The 22,628-nt window shown below is 34.8% G+C and overlaps 1 protein-coding gene and 1 long non-coding RNA gene across 4 annotated transcripts in view; both read left to right on the top strand.

Moving 5' to 3' along the window:
• LOC118179653 (cytoplasmic dynein 1 intermediate chain-like) overlaps positions 1-22,628 on the top strand; it is a 140,030-nt gene that overhangs the window by 106,109 nt on the left and 11,293 nt on the right. For all 3 annotated transcript variants that reach the window (XM_085815310.1, XM_085815307.1, XM_085815309.1), the window contains one exon: positions 11,390-11,550. In XM_085815310.1, the coding sequence (XP_085671436.1) occupies positions 11,390-11,550 (161 nt within the window). The remainder of the gene's footprint in view (positions 1-11,389; positions 11,551-22,628) is intronic.
• Positions 11,557-18,480, top strand: LOC118186543 (uncharacterized). Its single transcript, XR_015040734.1, has 5 exons — positions 11,557-13,621; positions 13,722-13,792; positions 15,151-15,228; positions 15,475-15,540; positions 18,314-18,480. It is a non-coding gene; the product is annotated as an uncharacterized LOC118186543 (long non-coding RNA).

Genomic DNA, 22,628 nt, shown 5'->3' with positions numbered 1-22,628 from the left:
TCGTAACAATATATATATATAGTAAAAATGTATATTTTCAGTATACATTTCTTATTATATATATAGATTTCTTATTATGTATATATATATATATATATATATATATATATCTTATTATGTATATGTATATATATATATACACATTATATACATATATATGCGATACTTAATTTTACTAAAGCCTTGCATGTAATGCCCCTTTTAGCTGCAAAACATCTTTCCTTTCTCAACTGCAGAGTTTCTTCTAACAGTATCATGAATTTTGTCAAGTTAGAAGAACCATCTACTTCAGGAAAAGATGTAACTGCTAATTCAACATCAAGAAGTGTAGAAAATAATAAAATCAATTCTTTTCTTTTCAAATCTGAAGTTACAGATGCAGAAATATTGTGGGCTTTTAAGTGCATCAAAAGCCACTATTCTTTTAAATCGTGCAATGATATTGGGTCGTTATTCACTAAAATGTTCCCGGATAGTTCCATTGCAAAATAGTTTTCATGTGGTGAAAAGAAATGTGCTTATATCTGTTATTTTGGTCTTGTCCCTTATTTTAAAACTTTGTTACTAAAGCATTGTAAAAATGCTGAGTTTTTTACATTACTATTTGATGAGACTCTTAATCTGACAAATCAAAAGAAGCAACTAGATATTTATGTGAGGTACTGGCATCACGAAAATAAAGTCAGAACTCAGTACCTTACTTCTGCATTTATAGGGCATGCAACAAGTGAAATTATTTTATCCAAATTTTATGAATGTGTTGAAAAGCTAGACTTGTCAAAACTCTTACAAATATCGATGGATGGTCCTGCAGTAAACTGGAAATTTTATGATTGATTGCAACAGGACTTGACAAAGGAATGTAACATTCAATGCTTGACATTAGGGACATGTGGTTTACACATTCTTAACAATACTTTCAAGCATAGGATGTTATCCACTGGCTGGGACATTCCATCATTCTTATCCTCCTTATATTGGATTTTTAAAGATTCTCCTGCAAGACGTGAAGATTTTTTAAGTATATCTGGCTTAAAAAAGCTACCTGTGAAGTTCTGCTTTTACCGATGGTTGCAAAATATCCCAGCAGTTGAAAGAGCCATTGAAATATGGGATGACTTGCTACTGTACATTAAAGAAGTTGAAATGGGGAAGTTTAAAAAAAATTCATCGAAATCCTTCTCAAATATTTTGGAGGCAACTAAAGATAAAACATTTCTTATAGAATTAAATTTTTTTCTCTCTCTGTCAAAAATATTATTGCCTTTACTTGAATATTATCAAAGTGATAAACCACTTATTCCCTTTTTTGCTGAAGATATCTTAAAACTTGTAAATGATTGCCTTCAGCACTTGAAAATTTTGAAACTAGAATATTCAAAAATAACTAAAGCAGAAAATCTTTATAAATTTAATTTTAATGATCCAAATTGTTATATTGATAAAAGTAAAGTTTATTTGGGATTCATTGCTGAGCAGTTAATGAATGATAAATGCCGCAAGAAGGTCATTTCACAAGCTGAAAGTTTTGCATTGAACAAGAAGGTCAACAATGTGTCTTAACAATAGTACAACAGTTAATGTCTAAATGTCCAATAAATTATTCTCTTGTTCGAAATGCATCTTGTATAGACCCGCGATTGATGGTTAAAAGTTCAGAAAAAGCACAGAACAAATGAAAATAGTTCTAACAGTATTAATGTAGAATAAACGTGTTTTACAAGATGATTGGGATGAAATTCTACTACAGTTTGGAGAATTTCTAGACAAAGTAGTTAAGACAAATTTACATGAATTTTCTACTTTTGATCCTCAAAATCTTTCTCTTGACACATTTCTCACTTCTTATTTTCATGATTTTCACTATTCAAAAGTATGGAAAATAGTGAAAATGATTCTTATCTTGTCACATGGACAGGCCTCTGTGGAAAGGGGCTTCTCTGTAAATAAAGCAATTGAAATTGAAAATTTAAGTGACTCATCATACATTTTTCAACGCACAGTATTTGATTACATAAAATTTTCTGGAGGTGTTCTTAATATCGAAATTAATAAAAAGATGAGATCAGCAGCAGCTTCTGCAAGGCCTAAATATATGCAGTATTTCGCATATATTTAGAAGAACAAAAATCTTTAACTAAATCTGAAAATTCAAAGAGGAAAAGAAATATCATTGAGGAAGAAATTGATTACATGAAGCAGAAGAAAAAATTTCTTCAAATAGACATTAAAGATATTAATGAAGAAGTAGATGCTTTAGCAAATGAAGCTGAGACCAGCATGAACATTGATTTGTTTATCAAAGCAAATGAACTTAGAAGAATAGTTAAAGAAAAGGAAATAGACATAAATAAATTAGATGTTAAAATAGCTGAAAAGATTTCAGATTTAAAAAAAGCACAAATGTTTTGTATCTTTAATTGTACAGTTTATTATTCTAGTATCTTTAAAAAAACCAAGGAAATAAATTGTATGTTTACAAATCAGTTATTTTAATCTGCAAAATATTCTTACATTGTGATTATAATAGTAGTTGACTGTGTTTAAATAAATATCAAATAAGTTAAATAATAATCATGTAAATCTCTAAAATAGTGACTGTTATTAGTGTAAAATACACTTATACATGTTTTTAAAGAAATTATGTTCCTAATTTAATGTTATCTATTTCATAACTTGTACGGAGTTAGTTTAATTTTCAAAATTGTTTTATGGTAAGTATTAAAGTGAATTTAATAATAGTGCATAATACACACTTCTGTTAGTTTCTTAAAGTGAAATTACAAGCATGAAGTCAGTTGTATGGATAATTGCTCTTTTTTTTTTTTTTTTTTTTTTTTTCCCTGATAGGTTTTTAATATTTTCTTTGGTGGTCCTTAAAAGTCCTTAATTTTCATTTAAGGAAATGTGTACGAACCCTGTTTGGCCTCTGCTTCAGCTAAACGGGAGGCACTTTAGTCGTTCTCACGGGTGTCAATCGGCTGGTCACTAGTCCTTGTGTCAGTGGCTTGGGGATAAGCTCTCGGGAGTACCTGCTTTCGGGAAAGCCGACTGTGGGCTTCAGTTTGCGTATAGGTCCGGCTAGCCTTAACGCAGGAATCTGTGTTCCCTTGTTGGGCTCCGTGGTGGGCGGGGCCGTCAGACCCGAATCTTTCCTCTCTTCAATATGGCAAACTCTCATATTTATCACATAAAAGATTTAAGTCACTCAACCTAATTCTGATAAGTCTACTGCTAAACCAGTCACTCAACCTAGTTCTGAAAAGTCTACTGCAAAAAAATTACGTACAGATGCAAATGCAAATAATCCTAATAGTAGTCCCCGTTTCCTAGTTATTTCTAGTCCTTCTGGCGAGCTGCAGAAGATGTCTTCTTTCTTAATAAATAAATATATTCATTCTTGTATTGGTGAGCCGAGAAATATAAAGCGTCTCCGCTCTGGAGACTTGCTTATTGATACCACCTCAGCCACCCAGTCTGCTTCTTTACTTCAAATAACTAAACTTGGGCAAGCGAATGTCACTGTAACAGCACATAAGTCAAAATTGTTGTGGTGTAATCTCAGGATTCGACCTTCTGTATGTTTCTGAAGAAGAGATCGCTTCCGAGCTGTCCGACCAAAATGTCTGCGGTGTTAAGCGGATCAAAATGCGTAAGGAAGGTAAGTTGATCAACACGAAACATGTGATCCTGACCTTCAACACGCCTGATCTGCCTAAGAATGTTAAGGCCGGATACTTAAATTGTCCTGTAAGACCTTATATTCCAAAAACTATGCGATGCTTCCAATGCCAGCGTTTTGGCCATTCTAAGACGTCTTGTTGTGGCAGCCTGATATGCGCCCGATGCTCACAGATTGGCCACGATTCTGAAAATTGTACTGCTGCGCCTCTGTGTATAAATTGCAAGGGTGAGCACACAGCATTTTCACGCCTGTGCCCAAAATGGAAATTGGAAAAAGAAGTGCAGACTGCAAAAGTTACGAGGAACATCTCGTACGCCGAAGCCAGAAGATTAGTCCAAAGCACATAGCTTCGACCAAATACATCATACGCCAGTGCTGTTAAATCATCTCGTACATTGTCCACCCAAACATCAATAGGTAGGCAGATTCTAGCAAATAAAACTCAACCAACTACATCCACCAAGAAAGAAGAAACTTCAACTCATTTAGTACAAAAGACTGTCATTCAAAGTAAACCCAAAACTGCCACCAAAAAAATATCAAATAAAAATAAAAGTTTCAGCAATGATGAAATTATTTCTGAATCTGCAGACTCAGACAGTATGGAAGTAGAAGAGGGTCTAGAAGTTCCCAGGCATCTACTTCCACAAAAAAAAAAAAAAAAAAAAAGAACGGCACAGCACAGAAAGAACAAACACCATTCATAATGGCCACCCTCATGTCATGGAACTGTCGCGGTTTCCACCGAAATTTGCTTGACATCAAATCTATAATAAATGCGTATCATCCTGTGTGCTTAGCAATACAGGAAACAAATCTGAAACCAGAACAACATGCAAAACTTCGGAGGTTTTCTTTCGTCAGGAAGGATAACCTTGCAGGTGAGCGTGCCAGTGGAGATGTAGGTCTCCTCATCTCACTGGATTATCCCTCAAATGTACTTTCTTTGATGACATCCCTCCAAGTTGTCGCTACTCAAACAAATTTTGATATTATTGTTTCAGTTGTTTCTCTGTACTTGCCTCCAAATGAGCACATTGATCAGCAAGATTTAAATGATCTTATAGAGCAGCTGCCTGAGCCCTATATCATAATAGGAGATTTTAACAGCCATAGTCTGCTCTGGGGTAGTAAAGATACAAATTGCCGGGAAAGACAGAGCAGGTGATCGAAGATCATAGCCTTTGTCTCCTGAATAATGGGCAGGATACGTACTTCCATGAGCCTTCAAGGACATTCCACGCTCTCGACCTTGCCATCTGTTCACCATCTCTGTTGCCTTTTTGCTCTTTTAGTGTGGGAAATGATCTTTACAACAGCGATCACTATCCCATTTTTATTTCTCTGGCACGGAGCAAACCCCATGTCGAGATCCCCTCAATTCATACTCGATAGGGCAGACTGGGAACTCTTCTCTTCCATTGCAGAGCTCACAGATGAAATGGTAGAAGATGCGCATATCGATGATGCTGTTGAAGCTGTTACTAATACTATTATTGAGGCAGCTATGCTTTCCATTCCTAGAACATCAGGAAAAATAGTAAAATATTCGAAACCATGGTGTAATCGCGACTGTCATGAAGCACTGAAAAAACAGAAAAAAGCATGGGGTATTTTTCGTAGATATCCTACTCTGCGAAACCTCATAGCATTTAAAAGAGCCGAAGCAAATGCATGAAAAGTAAGGAGGCAGAGCCAAAGGAATTCCTGTATTTCATATGTGTCGTAAATAACATCCTCCACACCTAGTAAGCGGGTTTGGGAAAGAGTTCGAAAAGCATGCGGAATATATAAAGACCTCTCACTTTCCTTTTTGCAAAAAGATGGCCGAGTGATTAGCTCCATAGAAGAAATTGCGAATACTATTGGTGAGACATTTGCTGCCGTTTCTTCCAGCAGAAACTATTCACCTGCATTTCTCTCTATCAAGCAGCACTCTGAAATAAATCCCATCGCATTCAACTCGTCCAAATCTGAGCCTTGCAATAGAGCATTAATATGCTGGAATTACAGAGAGCTTTATTGCAGACACATAGGTCTTCTCCGGGTCTTGATGGCGTGAATTACAAAATGCTAAAACATCTATAAGTCACTGAATGCCCTTCTCACTCTTTACAATAGAGTGTGGAAGGAGCGTACTTTTCCCAGTGCATGGAGGAGAGCTGTTGGAATTCCTATTGCTAAGCCAGGGAAAGATTCAAGGAATCCCTCGAACTATCGGCCAATTGCCCTTACCAGTTGTGTATGCAAACTGTTTGAAAAGATGGTAAACAGCTGCCTATACTACTTCTTGGAAAAGAATAATATTATATCGCCTTATCAAAGCAGTTTTTGAAAGGGGAGAACGACCGTAGATAATATGCTCCTCTTAAAGACATCTATTCGGAAAGCTTTTGTTGGAAGAAGTCACCTTGTCTCAATATTCTTTGACATTGAGAAAGCTTATGATAAGGCATGGAGATACGGTATACTTTGGGGCACGGCAACCTACCAATTTTCATTCAGAATTTCTTGAATACTAGGACTTTTCAAGTAAGGATTGGCTCTGTTTTGTCAGATATTTTTGAACAGGAAGAGGGTGTGCCTCAAGGCTGTGTGCTTAGTGTACCCCTGTTCATTTAAAAAATAAACTCTGTACTAAAAGAACTTCCTCTCACCATCTTGGGATCTCTATATGTTGATGATCTACAGATTAGCTGTCGAGGGGCAGACATGAGATACATAGAGAGGCAATTGCAGATGGCTCTGAATAAAATCCAAGAATGGTCAGAGAAACAGGAATTTACATTTTCAAAGCAAAAAACTTTGTGCATGCACTTTTGTAGGAAGCAAGGTCTCCATCCTAAGCCAGAATTATATCTGAATGGTACAATTATTCCAGTTGCGCCCGAAGTAAAATTTTTAGGAGTGACGTTCGATCGAAAATTGGCTTTCCTTTCTCATGTTTTAAACCTGAGAAAGAAGTGTCTAAAAACACTAAATATTTTAAAAGTTTTGGTGAACACATCCAGGGGTGCAGAGCGTTGCTCTATACTTCGCATTTACAGAGCGCTTGTCTGCTCTAAACTGGACTATGGCTCAGTTGTCTACGGATCCACCCGGTCATCAGTATTGTTGAAACTGGATACTGTTCACCATCAAACTCTGCGGATTTGTTCAGGAGCTTTCAGGACTTCTCCTGTCCAGAGCTTCTATGTTGACTCTAACGAACCATCACTTTATCTGAGGCGTGAGCAATTGTCCCTTTTGCAATATTTTAATATTCTATCCCAACCGGAACATCCCAATAAGCTGTGCTTACTTGATAATGTGTATAACACTTTATTTGAAACACGTGCATCCTGTGTTCCTACTTTTCCTTTAAGAGTTCGCCCTGTCATTGAGGAACTTTCCCTCTCTGATATGCACCCCCAAGCAGTACAGAATTTTGAAATTCCACCTTGGGAAAATCCACGGATTCAGCTTCTTGATGTTTTCAAACATCACGTGAAGGCAAGCACTAACGAGGTCGTTTACAGACAACTCTTCACTGAGGACAGGCACAAGTATAGCAGTTATTATCCGATATACACAGATGGATCAAAGTCAAATGATCATGTCAGAATGGCTTTTGTATTTGAAAATTACATAGATGGCAGATGCCTGCACTATGCTTTCTCAGTCCTAACATCTGAACTAACTGCAATATATTATGGTCTTTTGTACATCTCAAAGCTCTGCCACAAAAAGTTCATAGTTTATACAGACTCGTATAGTGCTCTTAAATCTTTGGAATCTTTTCCCAACACTCAGAATCCTGTGGTAGTGGATGTTCTCAAAATTCATATAAACTTAACGATTCGAGGATATGAAGTCCTGTACTGCTGGGTTCCTGGACATGCTGGAATAAAGGGAAATGAGCTTGCAGATATCGCAGCCAAATCTGCTGTTGAACTGTCCAGTTGCCTTATCCCTTTTAGAGATATCTGCTGTGTCATCAAGGGAAAGGTCCGAAAAAAATGGCAGCAAATTTGGGATGTTCAGCATCACAACAAGTTGAGAAATATCAAGTCTAGAATTGAGCATTGGGATTTTGCTGGAAATCGTAAGGAGGAAGTTCTTTTGACTCGCCTCAGAATTGGTCATACTAGAGCGACACATAACTATCTTCTCAAAGCTGCAAATGAGCCTTTTTGTTTTAATTGTAATGTTTGTTTATCTGTTCATCATATTTTTATTGAGTGTTCATGTTTTAATAGTCTTCGCCAGAAATATTTTAATAGCTGTGACTTACCTCTCGACTGTTTAATCGGAAGAGAGGTCAATTGTAATTTATTTTATAATTTAAGAGACTGGCTTTTACTACGTAATGTAATTTGTTTTGAAGATTGTGTCTTGAATTTGAAATGTGTGCTTTTAACTTGTTTTTATATGACTTCATCCTCTGGATTTGGTACATTTGTCTACTTGTTTTTAATTATTGTATTTTAACTTCATCAATTATAATCACCCCATCTCATGTTTGGCACGTTATAATCATCCTTGGTTTTGCGCCATAATTTTTCACTCACTCACTCACTAAGCAGCAGTCACCCAAAGTCAAGATATTCTGACATGGTGGTGTTTGAGCTCTTAGCTGCTGCTCCATGACATCCATTGGGTTAAAATAGGGTTAAATGTGCTGCATTGGGTTAAAATCTGGCGAGTTACGTGGCCAGGACATTAATTGGAATTCATCCTTATGCTCCTTGAACCACTCCAACATAATTCAAGCCTTGTGGTATGGGGTATTGTCCTGCTGGAAGATTCAGTTTCCATTTGGGAAGATCCTTGATAAGTTCCTTAATGCTATGTAAGGATGCAACTGATCCTTGATGAAGTTCCTTGATGCTATGTAAAGATGCAACTGATCCACAATTATGTTCAGATGGTCCACAACTTTCATGATCTGTTCTACCACAATTAAAGGTCCCAGATCCATCCATAAGAACATCCCCAAAGCATAGTACTGCCACCACCAGCCTGTGTATGACCAGCTGTACAGGGAGGGAGCAACTGCTCGCTTGGAAGGTGGCATATCCTAACATGACCATCGAGTTGATGAATGAAAAATTGTGATTCATCTGACCAGGAAACTGTCTTCCACTTATCCGTTGTGCAGTATCGATGTTCCTGATCCCACTGTAGGCATAGTTGACAATGACGCTTGGCCAACAAAGGCACATGAGTGGGACGAGGGGAGTGTGCAGTCCCATATCCAACAGCGTCTGCCAAACTGCATGTTCCAAAATGCTTGTACTTGAACCTGCACTGCATTGGACTGTCAGTGAGCCACTGTCTGGTGCCGATTCTGCTGTGCCAAGGGAGGCAGTCCCCAACATCCTTTTTCTTTGATGATGTGTGGATGTCCAACACCTTGGCTTCTACTGCTGGTTTCATCATCATTTAACCACTTTGGATAAATACTAAAAATGGCAGATTGTGAACAACCTATCGGTCGCACAGCTTTGGAGATACTCATTCCAAGTCTTTGGGCCATTACAATCTGCCTTCTGCCAAATTCACTTAGATCAGGAGCCTTTCCCATCACTCGCAAAAGTAAATGCAAGAATGATTCCTTATCTTCTCCAGCGGCAGTTAAATACCATTCTCACTTAATCATGGGCAGTCCACGTTATCCAGACAAGTTCATTAAAAAATGTGGGAATGGTTATTATGTTCTGGCTTGTCAGCGTACAAATTATGGGAAAATTTTTATTTTTAGTTCATTAATAAAATGAGGAAATGAATTTTCATGTGACTAGCCATTATGTTATCATAATGTTTCCTCATTTTGAAGTTGTTTTACAGTAATCCTATGTATATTTAATAAATAAGAGGAAAGAGTAGAAGAGCCCCTTCCTTTTTGAACATCTTTAAGGAAGTCATATTGAAATGTTTGTGTTTAGTTCATGGATTTTTCATCCTGGCAAACCAGAACATGTTTGTACTTGATTTGGGAGACATATTTGTTGCAATTGTCATGCACAGATGATTCAGTGAGAAAGTACAAAACTGCACCTAGAATAATCAAACCTTTTCCGTATTAAATAAGTGATGAAGACTGCACGTGACATTCATTTATCATGGAATATTATCACAAGATTTTTCCCTTCTATCTAGAAATGCTATTTCAAACAACTTTTTTTAGCTATAACGTTTTATATTCCATTTCAATTTCTCGGGGTTTAATTCCCAAACTATAGGCTGTTTCTGTAAATATGCATTTTAAGGCCATTACAATCATATTGTATTGTCATCATCACCAGACTGCATCTCCACCTCATATGAGATTGCAGCCTTCATTCACATGCTTTTTATGAAGCAAAACACGCTAAATGTGAGTGGAGTGGGGAGAGGGGCATTACGTGACTTGAACCATCTGCTGCAACCATCATTCCCATGGTTATAAGGTGGAATATTACTTTGAAATTCTTATTTTAAAGTAACAGATCATAGTAGACCTCTTTTGATTGTTTAGTTTAAAACAGTATCAGGCATTAAAGTGCAGTTGGCAGAGCAAAATCAGATTGTAGGTTTTTTAAACTTTATGATATTTTTTATTTTTTAATTAAAAAAATTTTATTTATAAACTCTGAGATATTATACTGTATTTAAAGTTCTGAAATTGCAGTTTTTTTTAAATTTTTTATTATATTTTTTTGTAAATTCCAAGTATTTGTAGTGTGCAGTCTGATACTATTAAGTCTAGAGGAAAAATCTCAGTAGGAATAAATAGGATTTATTTAAAAGAAAAAAAAAAAAAAAAAACTTGAGAACAAACTTTAATCCTTGGAAGATTAATATATCATTCTGTGATAGATAATATACCTTCTTGGTTAGATTGGTTATTAAGGCAAAATGGATAAAATTACATTTCCAGTGGCTGATATTTAGTTGTGCATATGCTGAATCTTATTTATTTAAATAATATATTGAAAAATCACTCATCAAATATATATATATATATATATATATATTTTTTTTTTTTTTTTTTTTTTTTTTTTGCTAGTTTATCTTCTGTACATGTAAGCTTATTTTCAGTATAATACGAGCAGGTTTTACGAGTAAGTTGAATTAATTTTTATGATAATGTTGTGTATTTTCACTATAGGCAAATGAGTTTCTTTGCAAAGTACATGTAAGAAATCTTTAAACAAAAATGTTTATTAAAATTATTATTCAAGCTGAATATATTTTACATTCCCCGTAAATTTTAACTAAATTATTCGTTTTGGTCGTATTTTTTATTAAAATATATTCATATTTGTATATAGCATCATTTAAGATCTAAAAGTGGCTATATCAGAATTTTTTCATTTAAAAATTTCAAGGAGGAATATTGAATAAAAACATATCAGCTTTTTAAAATAGGTTCTGAAGGTTTTTTAAATCTTAGAAAAATTATAATTTTTTAAAAAAAAATTTTCATCTTATTATTCTAATATCGTGATTTATTTATTCTCTTCAAAATTGTCAGTTTCAATATTTATTTTGTGCAGTTTTTTTAATATCAGTAATAATAGTGAATTACATATAAAAAATATTCGGTAGACAGAATTTCACATATGTTTAATGTGATGAATCACAATATTTCAAATGAAAATTATTGTAGTACATCTTATCCTCATATCATATCTGTACTGCATATATAAATTAGAATAATGTTTTAATCTGATATTGTAGCTTGCCGCCATGGTAGCAAAAGTGGAATTGTTGATGCATTTGAAAGTCATCAAGGTCCAGTCACTGCTATTAGTACTCACAAAAGCAGAGGTCCTACCGAATTTCCTGATCTTTTCCTGACTTCTTCCTTTGACTGGACTGTTAAATTGTGGAGTTTAAGGGTAATTAGGTGAATTTTTTGTAGAATTATTTGAATTTCTGAAAAATTACAGGGTAGTTCAAAGGTTTTTAGCACATTTAAAAAATTATAAAAAGCAGTCACATAAATTTAAAGCTGTTGTTGTAATTATAGAAGCTTTTTATCATATGTTTACAAACACTGATCATGTGTGTAAACTTTTCTTGTTCATAGAGCTGACTGATGTTCGGCTGTAATATATGTATGCTTCACAATTGACTGGGAATATAAATTTGTGATTTTCAACCCTTGGATTATCTCTTCTTTTTTTTTTTTTTTTTTTTTTTTCTGTACATCTTAACTTCCAAATTATATAGATTAATCACAGGCTAGGGTGAATGAAAGAGAGAAGAATGAAGTATGAATATATTTACTTTAGATAGAGTGCCACATGTATTCATTGCCTTGGATGCCAAAAATATTGGAGCTGGGTTTATGTATAATCACTTAAATTTAAAAATCCCAGACTGGTAGCCTTGTTGAAAGATGAGTGTTTTCATAACAAAGATTTATTTTATGTAATTTTGAGTGCAAATTCATTATTATTTGAAGCTTATGTATATATACTGGGACTAGGAACCTTCCAGTGGTAGTGCTATGTACTATAACACCCCTGATCTTAGGTTACAAGATCACCATTTGTGCAGCCTGCTTAGTAAACCCTTTCCCATCATAATTGTAAGTGACCCATATGCTAAGCACATTAGCTGTGGGGCTGTAAAACCAGTAAAAGTAGAGAAATTTTTCTGAACTTTCTTTACAACAACCCTTAATATATTTACCCCCTTCCCCGATGAATATATTTTCAGGCACATGTAATCAAGACTATACCCAGACATACTTGATGTATTCATAATCTCTGACAGCCTGCCGATCACTATGGAAGTCATTAATGATCTCTCTTCGGATCGTGTGCCAGTATTGGCACATGTAGGAATCAGCAAGCTGGATGCCAATGATATTTATAAAATTATCGACTGGGGAATTTTCAAAACTCATATCAGCATGTACCCTCACAGTACTGGGCCACTTAAATCTGAACATGACATTGACCATTCTAAATGTTAACAAGTGTATTTATTGATAATGCCTTCAAAAATTCCACATCAACTTCATGATTTTGGGTTGTACAGTACAAAGTCCGTAATCGGGACTCGTCGGGACTTCGGCGATTCCGGATTAGTGGTTTTTTCAGACTATAGATCATCAATTTAAATCTGGTAAGATGGCATGCAGAAATTATACAATTAAAAATATGAAACCGTAATTTATGAAATAAAGAGCAATTATGATCTAAAGGGTATCAAAATTTACAAAAAAAAAAAAAAAAAAGCTTAATATTTATTTGTTTACTTTATTAAACATTTCTTCCAATGTAAGTTGTTTAAGTTGCTTCGTTTTTTGTGCTAATACTTTCTCTTTAAGGTGGTCTACTACAGCAGCATTACAATACTAAAAATTTGTTTACACGCAGAATCGCTAATTAAGAAACTATGTTGCGTGAAATTTGGCAGAAATATAAAGCAATAGGTCAATTTTGGAATCAAAATGTTAGAATCAGGTTTGGAATGAAATTTACTTAAATATTATATTTTAAAAAAATTAGTTTGAAATACGTAATTTTAATGTGTAGTTTGGAAAGCCATCAATAGATGGCGCTACGAGTTAAAATTTAGCATTGTAATCTTATTTCTGCAAAAATTCACGAAGTAATTGATTTTGATATCACTTATAAATCATATTTTTTCTAAATAATATTTAGAAGCGTTTCATATATTCCTTTATACACAGTTTTCACTAAACAGTGTCAGCTGTCAGCGGAATGACGTTTACGGCAACCCTATTGCATTGCTATTCCGCACTCGGTTTGTTTACATTTATTTGTACTGTGGTCAGTTAGCAAAAATATGCGAAAATATCAAGGACGACCGAAAAAACATCCTGGTGTTAATAAGAGATCCAGAATTCAGCGAAAGCGTCAAGCTCAAGAAAAAAAATATGAAGTTAAATTCCCGAGATGTGGAAGATTCCGAACAAGCGGATGTTTTCGAAAGGTGAGAAATATTTTATTCTTTATATCGACTACCTCGTATTTATGATTTCGTAGTAAGTTAATTCCGAAGTAAAATATGCGTATTTTTTTTTTTATTGAAGGTCAGAAATTATTGATACAACTGCATCTGTGTCAAAGAAGAATCATTGCCCGGATGATTTTTTTTTACAAAGTAAGGTTTTTTTTTTTTTTTTTTGTATGTGTATGTTTGTGTGTGTGTATGAGGGGATGCTAATAATTGTTCAATTCTGTTATAACAATTTATTCCTCCATTCACACTAAATTGTTGGGAAATATTGAAAGGGTAAATTCCAATTCACAAGGAATTGCTGAAATAATTGAATCTTTTCAAAAGTATGAGCATGTTCTTGCAATCTAAATTGAATTCACCATCATTACATTCTATTATTGGAAATTTTATAGTCATATGTTTGCTACGAAATGCTTTGTCAGTTACCTATGGTATATTTTTACAGGTGTATGCACATTTCATTCATGTGCTCGCTGTTCAACTTGCTTTTTTTTATTATGTCATTTACTTGGATGTTAAAACTTTCTTTTAGCGTTGGAACATTTTATAATCATTTAGTAAAATTTATATATAAATATATATTATTGCTTGTTTATTTATGGTTCTGTGTATTTGTCATGTATGCATGTTGTGAAGTGTAGTTTTTGAAAAATATGTCACAAATGGTAAATTCCACCAAAAGCTGAATTGAATTGATATTGGGATGCAGGTAATTAGAAAATATCTGCCATGTATTTTGAGTGTAAACCATACTAGTGCCAAGAATGGGACCAATACGCTCAGGCTTGCTTAGCCTTTTTGCCATTGTCCAAATTGAATTATCTCTAGTAGAAAAGGAGTGAATGCTTTCTCTATATAACAATAAAATATCTGTCTGATAAAAAATCTACCAATAAGAAACTTTTCATATGTTATGTGACAGACTTTCTGCAAACAGAAGTCCTTAGCTCTGTTCTTGTACATGTTTTTTAATTGTGGTTCAGATGTGTACTTCTCAAAGGAATTCTTCTCATAGGAAGATTGTCTGAACATTTAAAAACTATATTCTGCTTTTAGGGGCCTAATATTTTAGGCCCCTAAAATTAATATTGAAATTTCTAAAATGTTGAAAAATATGTCATCTGGATTCCGTGCAAAAAATATAATCCCTTTTTCATTTCTGCATTTGCAATTCCTGCATTTTCTTTATTCCTACATTTTTTAATTGGAAGGAATTTCATTCGCAGAACCCTCTAATTTATTCTTACAAATCATGTAGTAATGTACCATTTTAGATAGATATAAATAACACATTTTGTAATTTTTCTAAACTGCGGTTATACAGCATGATATAATAGCTACACAAGGTATGGCGAAACAGTATACAGCAATATCTGTCGCACTGTCTGAGATGGGTGGTAGTCATACATAGCTTAATGCTTAAATTTGTTATGTGTTATTCATTTATTCATGTTTTTTTTTTTAATTATGTTATAGCAGTTTATTTCTTTCATTCTTAGGTCTGGAAGTGAAAAATTTGACTTTTCTACGCCAGAAGTTACAACTAATGTTCCTAAGACAAACCAGGCTTTCTTGAGGTAAGTTGGTTTATTTCAAAAATAGATATTAGCTGTGCATGATATTGAAACTCTTACAGTTACTTAATTATGGTTAACTAATTATGTATTAATTTAGAAGTCAAGCAACCAAAATCAGCGTTATATTTTCAAATAGTGAGTATTTCGAAATATGATGCTGATTTTTGTTGCTTGACTTCTAAATTAATACTTGGTCAGCGTGTTATTGTATCTTAATTAAATTAATTATGGTTCTTTTCTTCTCAGTTCTGATCTGGACATTTCAGTTATTGACTCTGACGTAGAAGGTAGAAATACAAGCTCTCTTTTGGGGTAAATATGTATTTCTCTATGCCAAAATTAAAATGTCATCATTTATGTTTTTCTTTTATGGTGTTACATTATGTTGTTTACATACTGATAGCTATTAAAACTGTTAAATATAATATTGTAGCTATCAAAAAGAGGGGGATGAATTTGATTTGTACCAAATTTGGACGTTTTGCATGAAAGAACTTGAAAATAAAAGATTTTTTTAAAAATATATTCATTGAAATCAGTGAAATTTTCAGACGGGACACTGAAGCAAATGAAAATATTTTGGGGTTCGATTCTTTTGATGGGAGCCTCATCTACTATCTTTTTTAAATATTGCTTCTTTTTCATTGTTTTCATGATGTTTTATGTTCCCTTCATGAAAGAGATTTTTAATAATTTAAATTTTGTTAATAAAATATAACAAAATGAAATCTGTGATTATGTGGCTATTATTTTTTCCATATATATTTATTTGAGGAAAGCCAAAAATTTTATTATTTTACAGAATTTTTAAGAAAAATATAAGGATAAAATTTTTTAAATAATTCTGATTACTACCTTTGCTTTCCTCTCGTAATGTGCCTCAAGTTAGAGCAATTAGACAACAAATTTAAGTCGTGATCTTTTTTCCCCCCAAGTTTTTTTTTAGGCTTAGGAGTATAAATTGCTTATCCCCACAAGACATTGCATCTTCTTAGTATGCCATCCTAAGGCTCTGTTCAGATGATGGTATAAATGTCATAGACGCATAATCATAAGGCATAAAATGTGGGAGTTCCATTCACACCTGCGAGAGAGGGTCTAAGCCATAGCCAATTAGAGAAGCTAAATTTGTGCATGCATGTATGTGTCTACAGCTTTCTCTCTCAATAAGTTTCATGTATATGCTCTGATTGGTCGACTCTTATATCAAGTCGGCACAAAGTTGAAAACTTCAAGCTTAATGCCCAAACTAGTTTTTGTGACATAGCAAGGTCTGACTACGAAGCGTTGTTAGTTGGGAATTATGACATTTATACAACGGCACAGATGCATATGCGCAGTCGTAAAGGTCTTGAGCGCACGCGTGAACGCCTATGCGCATGCATCAACGCGGCGCATGTGCAGAAAGATTTTAGCTTTGAGGTCTGGATTATAGATTATGGGTGTCCGAATTAACGACTTTTGACTGTATTTATCTTTTATAAGTCTCTTGTTTATTTTTTTGTTTACTGCATTTCTTCTGAATAACAATTGTACATTTGAGTTTTCTGGGTGTGAATAAGTATTTTTTAGCTTTATTGTATCAGTACAAATATTGTATTTTGAAATCTCTGTATTTGAATTTGTAGAATTTTTGTTATAAACTACATATATTTTGTAAATATTGTTTAATAATAAAGAGTTTGGTGAGGTGAATAAACATATGAAGGCAGAATTATTCCAAATTAATCTGGCCAACATTAATTATTGAAAATTTTAACTTGAATTTGCCGTTTAGCCATTTGGCTTCTCAGTGACATCTCTGAAGACCTTTCTTTCCATTTATTGCTGTAAACTGCGCTTGCAGTGAAGTATTGTGGTTTTACTCCTATGTAACATGAATGCCAGCCATTTCTGTGAGGAAGATCTCAAAATCACTACTACTGTTGAAAGACTGGAGTATAAAGGGTCTAACTTATTCTTATGTTGTGGTACTATGGTATAAATCAAGCGTGATGTGTATATTAGTTTTCTCTTAGGATATCCTCTGTGAAGATACTGCTTCTGCAAAAAAGGTAATTCTACTAACCTTTTCAATTATCCATCTGCTGTTTCAGATTGAAACCAATTTCCTGCATCTGATTGATGATTTTTGATTTATTTCTCATGCAATTCTGATCTGACATCATCTTCTAAATATTAGTAGATATATATCTGCATTAGTGATAATCAGCTGTGAGCACATAGTGCACCATCTGCGACTCATTTGGGTATAAACTATGCTAGTGATTATAATGTGCCTTGCTTTTTCCCATATGCCATATGTTGCATGAAATTTTGTTATATGAATCTAGCTTCCCCTGAGGAATTTCTGTGATCTTTCTAGTATGTATGGTCAAGAATTAGGCTTGTGATATACTGTCATGATTTTGCCCACATGTTCCCTGAATATACTACCATTTCCTTAGGAAGACTTCCAAGAAGAATACTGTTGTGGGTTCTAAGCCTAACTATGGTTTGGAACTATGTTTATAATGAATTATTGGGATTCTGCACATGTAATGTGGATGCAATTCTATTTCCATTTAGAAGATTTTCTGCAAAGGCAATGCTTTAGCTGTGAGATAATTCTGTTTTGGAAATAAAACTGATATTTATTTAGATCTGTGGTATTTATAAGGCAGTTTATCAATAGCAGGTAGCATCTTGCCTCTTTGCTTTGATCAGGGCCTGTGCAACCAGTGGTAGTCAAAATATTTAGAATTTAGATAATAGTGCATAGCAAAATTTTATAATTTAGCAGAGGGCACTGAGCAGCAGAATTTAGAGGCAAAAAAATGTTCAGAACTTACGAAGACATCAGCCAGCAGAATTTAGGATATGCAGAGATTACACTGAGTGGCAATAGTGCCATATGTTACATTTGCTATCTGCATTATTAATTTGTGAAACAATTTCAGCTGTTTGAAAATGCATTTTTCTGTTAGAAATTTGTATTTCTTGTAATTTCTCTTTTTTGGGGGGGGGGGGTATGTGATGTACTCTGTTTTCGAGAATATGGTGTTAAAAATATTTTATCATATTTCTTTTTTTTTTTTTTTTTCAGGTGTAAATTTTGTGCATGATTTGGCTTTCATTGAGACGTCTCTGGGTAAGGAGTTACTAAGGAAGAGAAACTTACATGCAGGTTTAAGCATGCAGTGTCAAATGTATAAGGAATATAAAAGATGCTGTATATTAGTATAAGTTTGAATAACCATAATAAAAAAATTTCTTGAAAATTGTGTTTTTTCTGCGAGTTATCAAAATTGGAAATAATTAATTACAATATTTATGAAAATTTTCGAAAATAAAAATACAAGTAGTATTTAAAAAGTACTGCAAAACTCATTTTTAAGTAGAAAAATTATTCTCAGATGAAATCCTTTCGATTATGCAAAGGGACTATTTTGGTATTTGAAAGGTTCATTTGAACTCAACAACTGAAACTAACGTATCCCCAGTTCATTGATACCAACCATTTTGTTGGTATCAATGAACCCACTACTTTCTAAAAGCATTTCTGTCAATTACTAAGGGCTAATGAACAGGTGTTGAATTCTCAAAATGAATGTTGCCGAAACAGAAAAAAAGTTTACTTCAGAACATTTTGCAGTAGCTCAAACAAAGTCACGGAACTGATCTATACTGTAGTCAGGGAGAAATCATTCCCCTTCCTTTTCTTTCAAAAGCTGAGTTTCCACAACGCACAACGGGAGGCCGTTGCTAAAAGCTGTGGAACCAGTTTTATAGCTATTTTTAGCAACTTGTGAGCTGTTTTTCAGATAACACAGTAAATCTCGGGGAGGGGGGGGATTTGAAATCATGAACACTGCCGGTACGGCAGAATTTAGGTACAGCAAAATTGTAAAATTCAGCGAAGCATCAAGCAATAAAATTTTAGAATTTTGGGGGAAGGGCACTTGACAACAGAATTTATTGCATACAAAGTCAGCAAAATGCATAGCGCCGTACCTGATTCATGATACAGCAGTATTCGTTACCAATAGCAAAATTGTTTGAGGATAAGTTCAAAAAAATGTTTTCTAGTTGTTACCTAAAATCGGTAAACAATAATCTTTGAAAGATTATTCGATTATATCGCTACTAATACGGAAAAATTTGAATAGCAATCAGAAGCCGTATCTCTAGGGTCTTCACGTCACGATCTATTTTTATTTGTTCGAATATAATAGTTAGATCTCTCTTCCTAGTATGTATCTTCGTACGTATAAAGTATCAAAAATAATAAAAGTAATTAATAAATTTTCTCTAGTTGCCCTGAAAACTACATCTGAATATAAAGATAAGAAAGACATCAGTAAATTGCTGTTATTTGCTGATCATAATGGTAATCAACCGAACGTGATCCCATATACCGTCTTCAAAACTTTGATTTTTATCAAGCTTCATATAAATACTAGGTTTTTGTTAGTCACGTAACTAGGCATCTTAAATTTAAGATGACAGATGAAATAACACTAGTTCTGAATTAGCTCACTCAGGAAGTAAAATTTTCTCCTTCCCGTCAATATAGCGTTTTTATAGCTCCCAATTATGGCGATCACTAACTATGGATTAGAAGCCTGTTGCACTCCATAAGTTTTTCTTTATTTGCTTTATGTGCATGCATGCTTGGTTGAGGAAGAAATTAAAAAGCCCCCCCCCTTTTTTTTTTTACTTAGATTATTCGAATGTATACGCCAGACATTTATTTGTTGAGCTGTAATTATAATTTGGAACGTGGTGCTAGAGCCGAACCGAACGTCAGTTTGTTTAGAATTATAGAGTTTGATTACGCCAAAGCAGGTGAATTTGGAAAACACCAAAATCGGTCATGCATCCAACTCGTTCATCGAGGCTTGAACTCCGGATGAACTACCAGTGTTCGGCGGCTCGCTTGCTAGAATTTAGGGAGGAACTGATTGTTAGAATTGCGTTAGGCTCTTTGAATGTAGCAAAGCCACGAGGGTTACCTTCTTAAGATGGCAGGCTTTCGTGGAGGAATTTTCTGAAGGCTTAGATTAGGTTATTATGGCAAAGCACAGTAGGATGCCTTCATGTTGAACTTTCTTAGAGAAATTGGCTTCCCATACATGTTACACATGGAGAAAATTATGAAAACGTCTATGCAGCCGGCCCGTTAACCTTGATTCGAATCCAGGTCGGAACTACCGGTGTTCAGCGATTTAATTCCTCTACCGCGGGAGGGCCTAATTGTTGAAGGGAACTGGCTTGTATTCATGTTACACACGGTGAAAACAAACAATGCAACCAGCTGATTTGTCTGGCATCGAACACAAACCAGTTCGAACTTCCAGTATTCAGTAGTCTTAACCACTCGGCCACTGGTGGCGTGTGGTAGGAGCCACAGATAATGTAGTGAGTAGCAAAAATCCCTAATAGTGGCCCTGGTTACTAGTAGGATTGTAAGTATATTGGTAATCATGCAAGCTACAGCAAGGAAATTTCGGAGCTTAATTGCAAAGTCAAATGCGACACTCCGATAAACGTGGTATATGTAGAGATGGAAAAATTTATTATTTAAAATACTTGTATTTATTAGTAAACATTTTATAAAATTTATTCTTAATTTAGCGTTTAAATTCTAAGAGAGTTATCTGAGTATTTTTTCTTCCTCTGGTAATCCAATAAAATTGAGTAAATTTATGTTCTGTAATATCTTTGCGTGTTATATGCATAGTTTTTTTTCGTTCAAAGTTAGACAAGTTTACACAAACAATACAGGTCGAAAAGGGAGCTGGTCTACGCCCGGTGAGCCTGTCGGCAGCGTCGCAAAGCGTAGTTTGACTAACGAAAAGATCATGCTTTGGATCTGGTGAGATTGCCGTGGTATTATCCATAAAAATGGTTGGTGTTGGTGTATTTAATTATGGCAAAGCACACTAGGGCTATCTGCCTAAGGGAAAGGATGCCTTCATGGAGGGCTTTCTAAGGGAAACTGGCTCGTATACACGTTACTCAAGGAGAAAACCACGAAAACTCCCATGCAGCCAGCCCGTTCGCGGAATTCGAACCTCGGACCGAACTACCAGTGTTCAGCGACTTTACCGCTCGGCCGCTGGTGGGCCCCATAAAAATGAATCTCTCCATTAGTCGCACTATGCATCACATAAACGTCAGCTGTGCGCCGCATGAGCTGACTCAAGCAGATAAGGTCAGACGTGTTCGAGCCTGTACTATTCTTCTCGAATATCAACGCAAAATTAAAGTTCTGGACCAGATAGTCACTTGTGTTGAAAAATAAATTTATTTTAACAACATAGGCCAAAAATTTAGTTGATCTGCGCCCGTGAGTCCGTTGGCAGCATCGTAAAGCGCAATTTGACTAACAAAAAGATCATTCTTTTGTATTTGGTGGGATTGCCGTGGTATTAATCACAAATAGTATATGGAGAAAGGTAAAACCCTTGACAGTAAAGGATACAACGAGATGCTAGTGCATGTTCAGTAGTCTTAACCACAGTCTTTTCATTCAAAATAGTTCAGTAGTCTTTTCATTCAAAGCTGAACTCAGATAATGTGCCGAGGTTGAACTACCAGTAATAGGCGACTTTAGCGCTCGCCCGCTAGAATTTAGAGAGGAACTGAGTGCTAGAATTGGGTTAGGCTCTTTGAATATAGCAAAGCCACGAGGTGGCAGATAGCAGATGCCTTCGTGGAGGAAGTTTCTGAAGGCTTAGTTTAGTTTATAGCAAAGCTCCCCATACACGTTACACACGGGGAAGATTATGAAAACGCCCATGTAGCCAGCCCGTTCGCCTTGATTCGAACCCAGGTCGGAACTACCAGTGTTCAGCGATTTAACCGCTTGGGCGCGGGTGAGCCTAATTGCTGAAGGAAACTGGCTCGTATTCATGTTGCACAACAGGAAAACAAACCATGCAGCCAGCTGGTTCGCCTGGGATCGAACCGAAACCAGGTCTAACTTCCAGTAATCAATATTCTTAACCACTCAGCCACTGGCGGCGTGTGGCAGAAGTAAGAGCCACAGATATTGTAGTGAGCAGCAAAAACCTCTAATACTGGCTCTGGTTACTAGTAGGATTATATATTGGTAATCATCCAATCTACAGCAATGAAATTTCGGAGCATAATTGTGAAGTTAAATACGACACTCCGATAAACGTGATAAAGATGGAAAAATTTTTAAAAAAGGAAACTTACTATGCAAATACATGTATTCATTAGCAAACATTTTATAAAATTTATTCTTAATTTAGCGTTTATGAATTCTCAGAGAATTATCTCATCGGATTATTTTTTTCTCCTCTGGTAATCCAATATAATTGAGTAAATTTATGTGCTGTTAATATCTTTGCCTGTTATGTACATAGTTTTTTTTTCGTTCAAAGTTAGAT

The sequence above is a fragment of the Stegodyphus dumicola genome, chromosome 4, assembly GCF_044657685.1.
Source record: "Stegodyphus dumicola isolate Sdum_Otavi_A_Nest chromosome 4, ASM4465768v1".
Lineage (NCBI taxonomy): Eukaryota > Metazoa > Arthropoda > Arachnida > Araneae > Eresidae > Stegodyphus > Stegodyphus dumicola.
The sequence above is the reverse complement of the archived record's forward strand: the minus strand, read 5'-3'. Positions and strand labels throughout refer to the sequence as shown.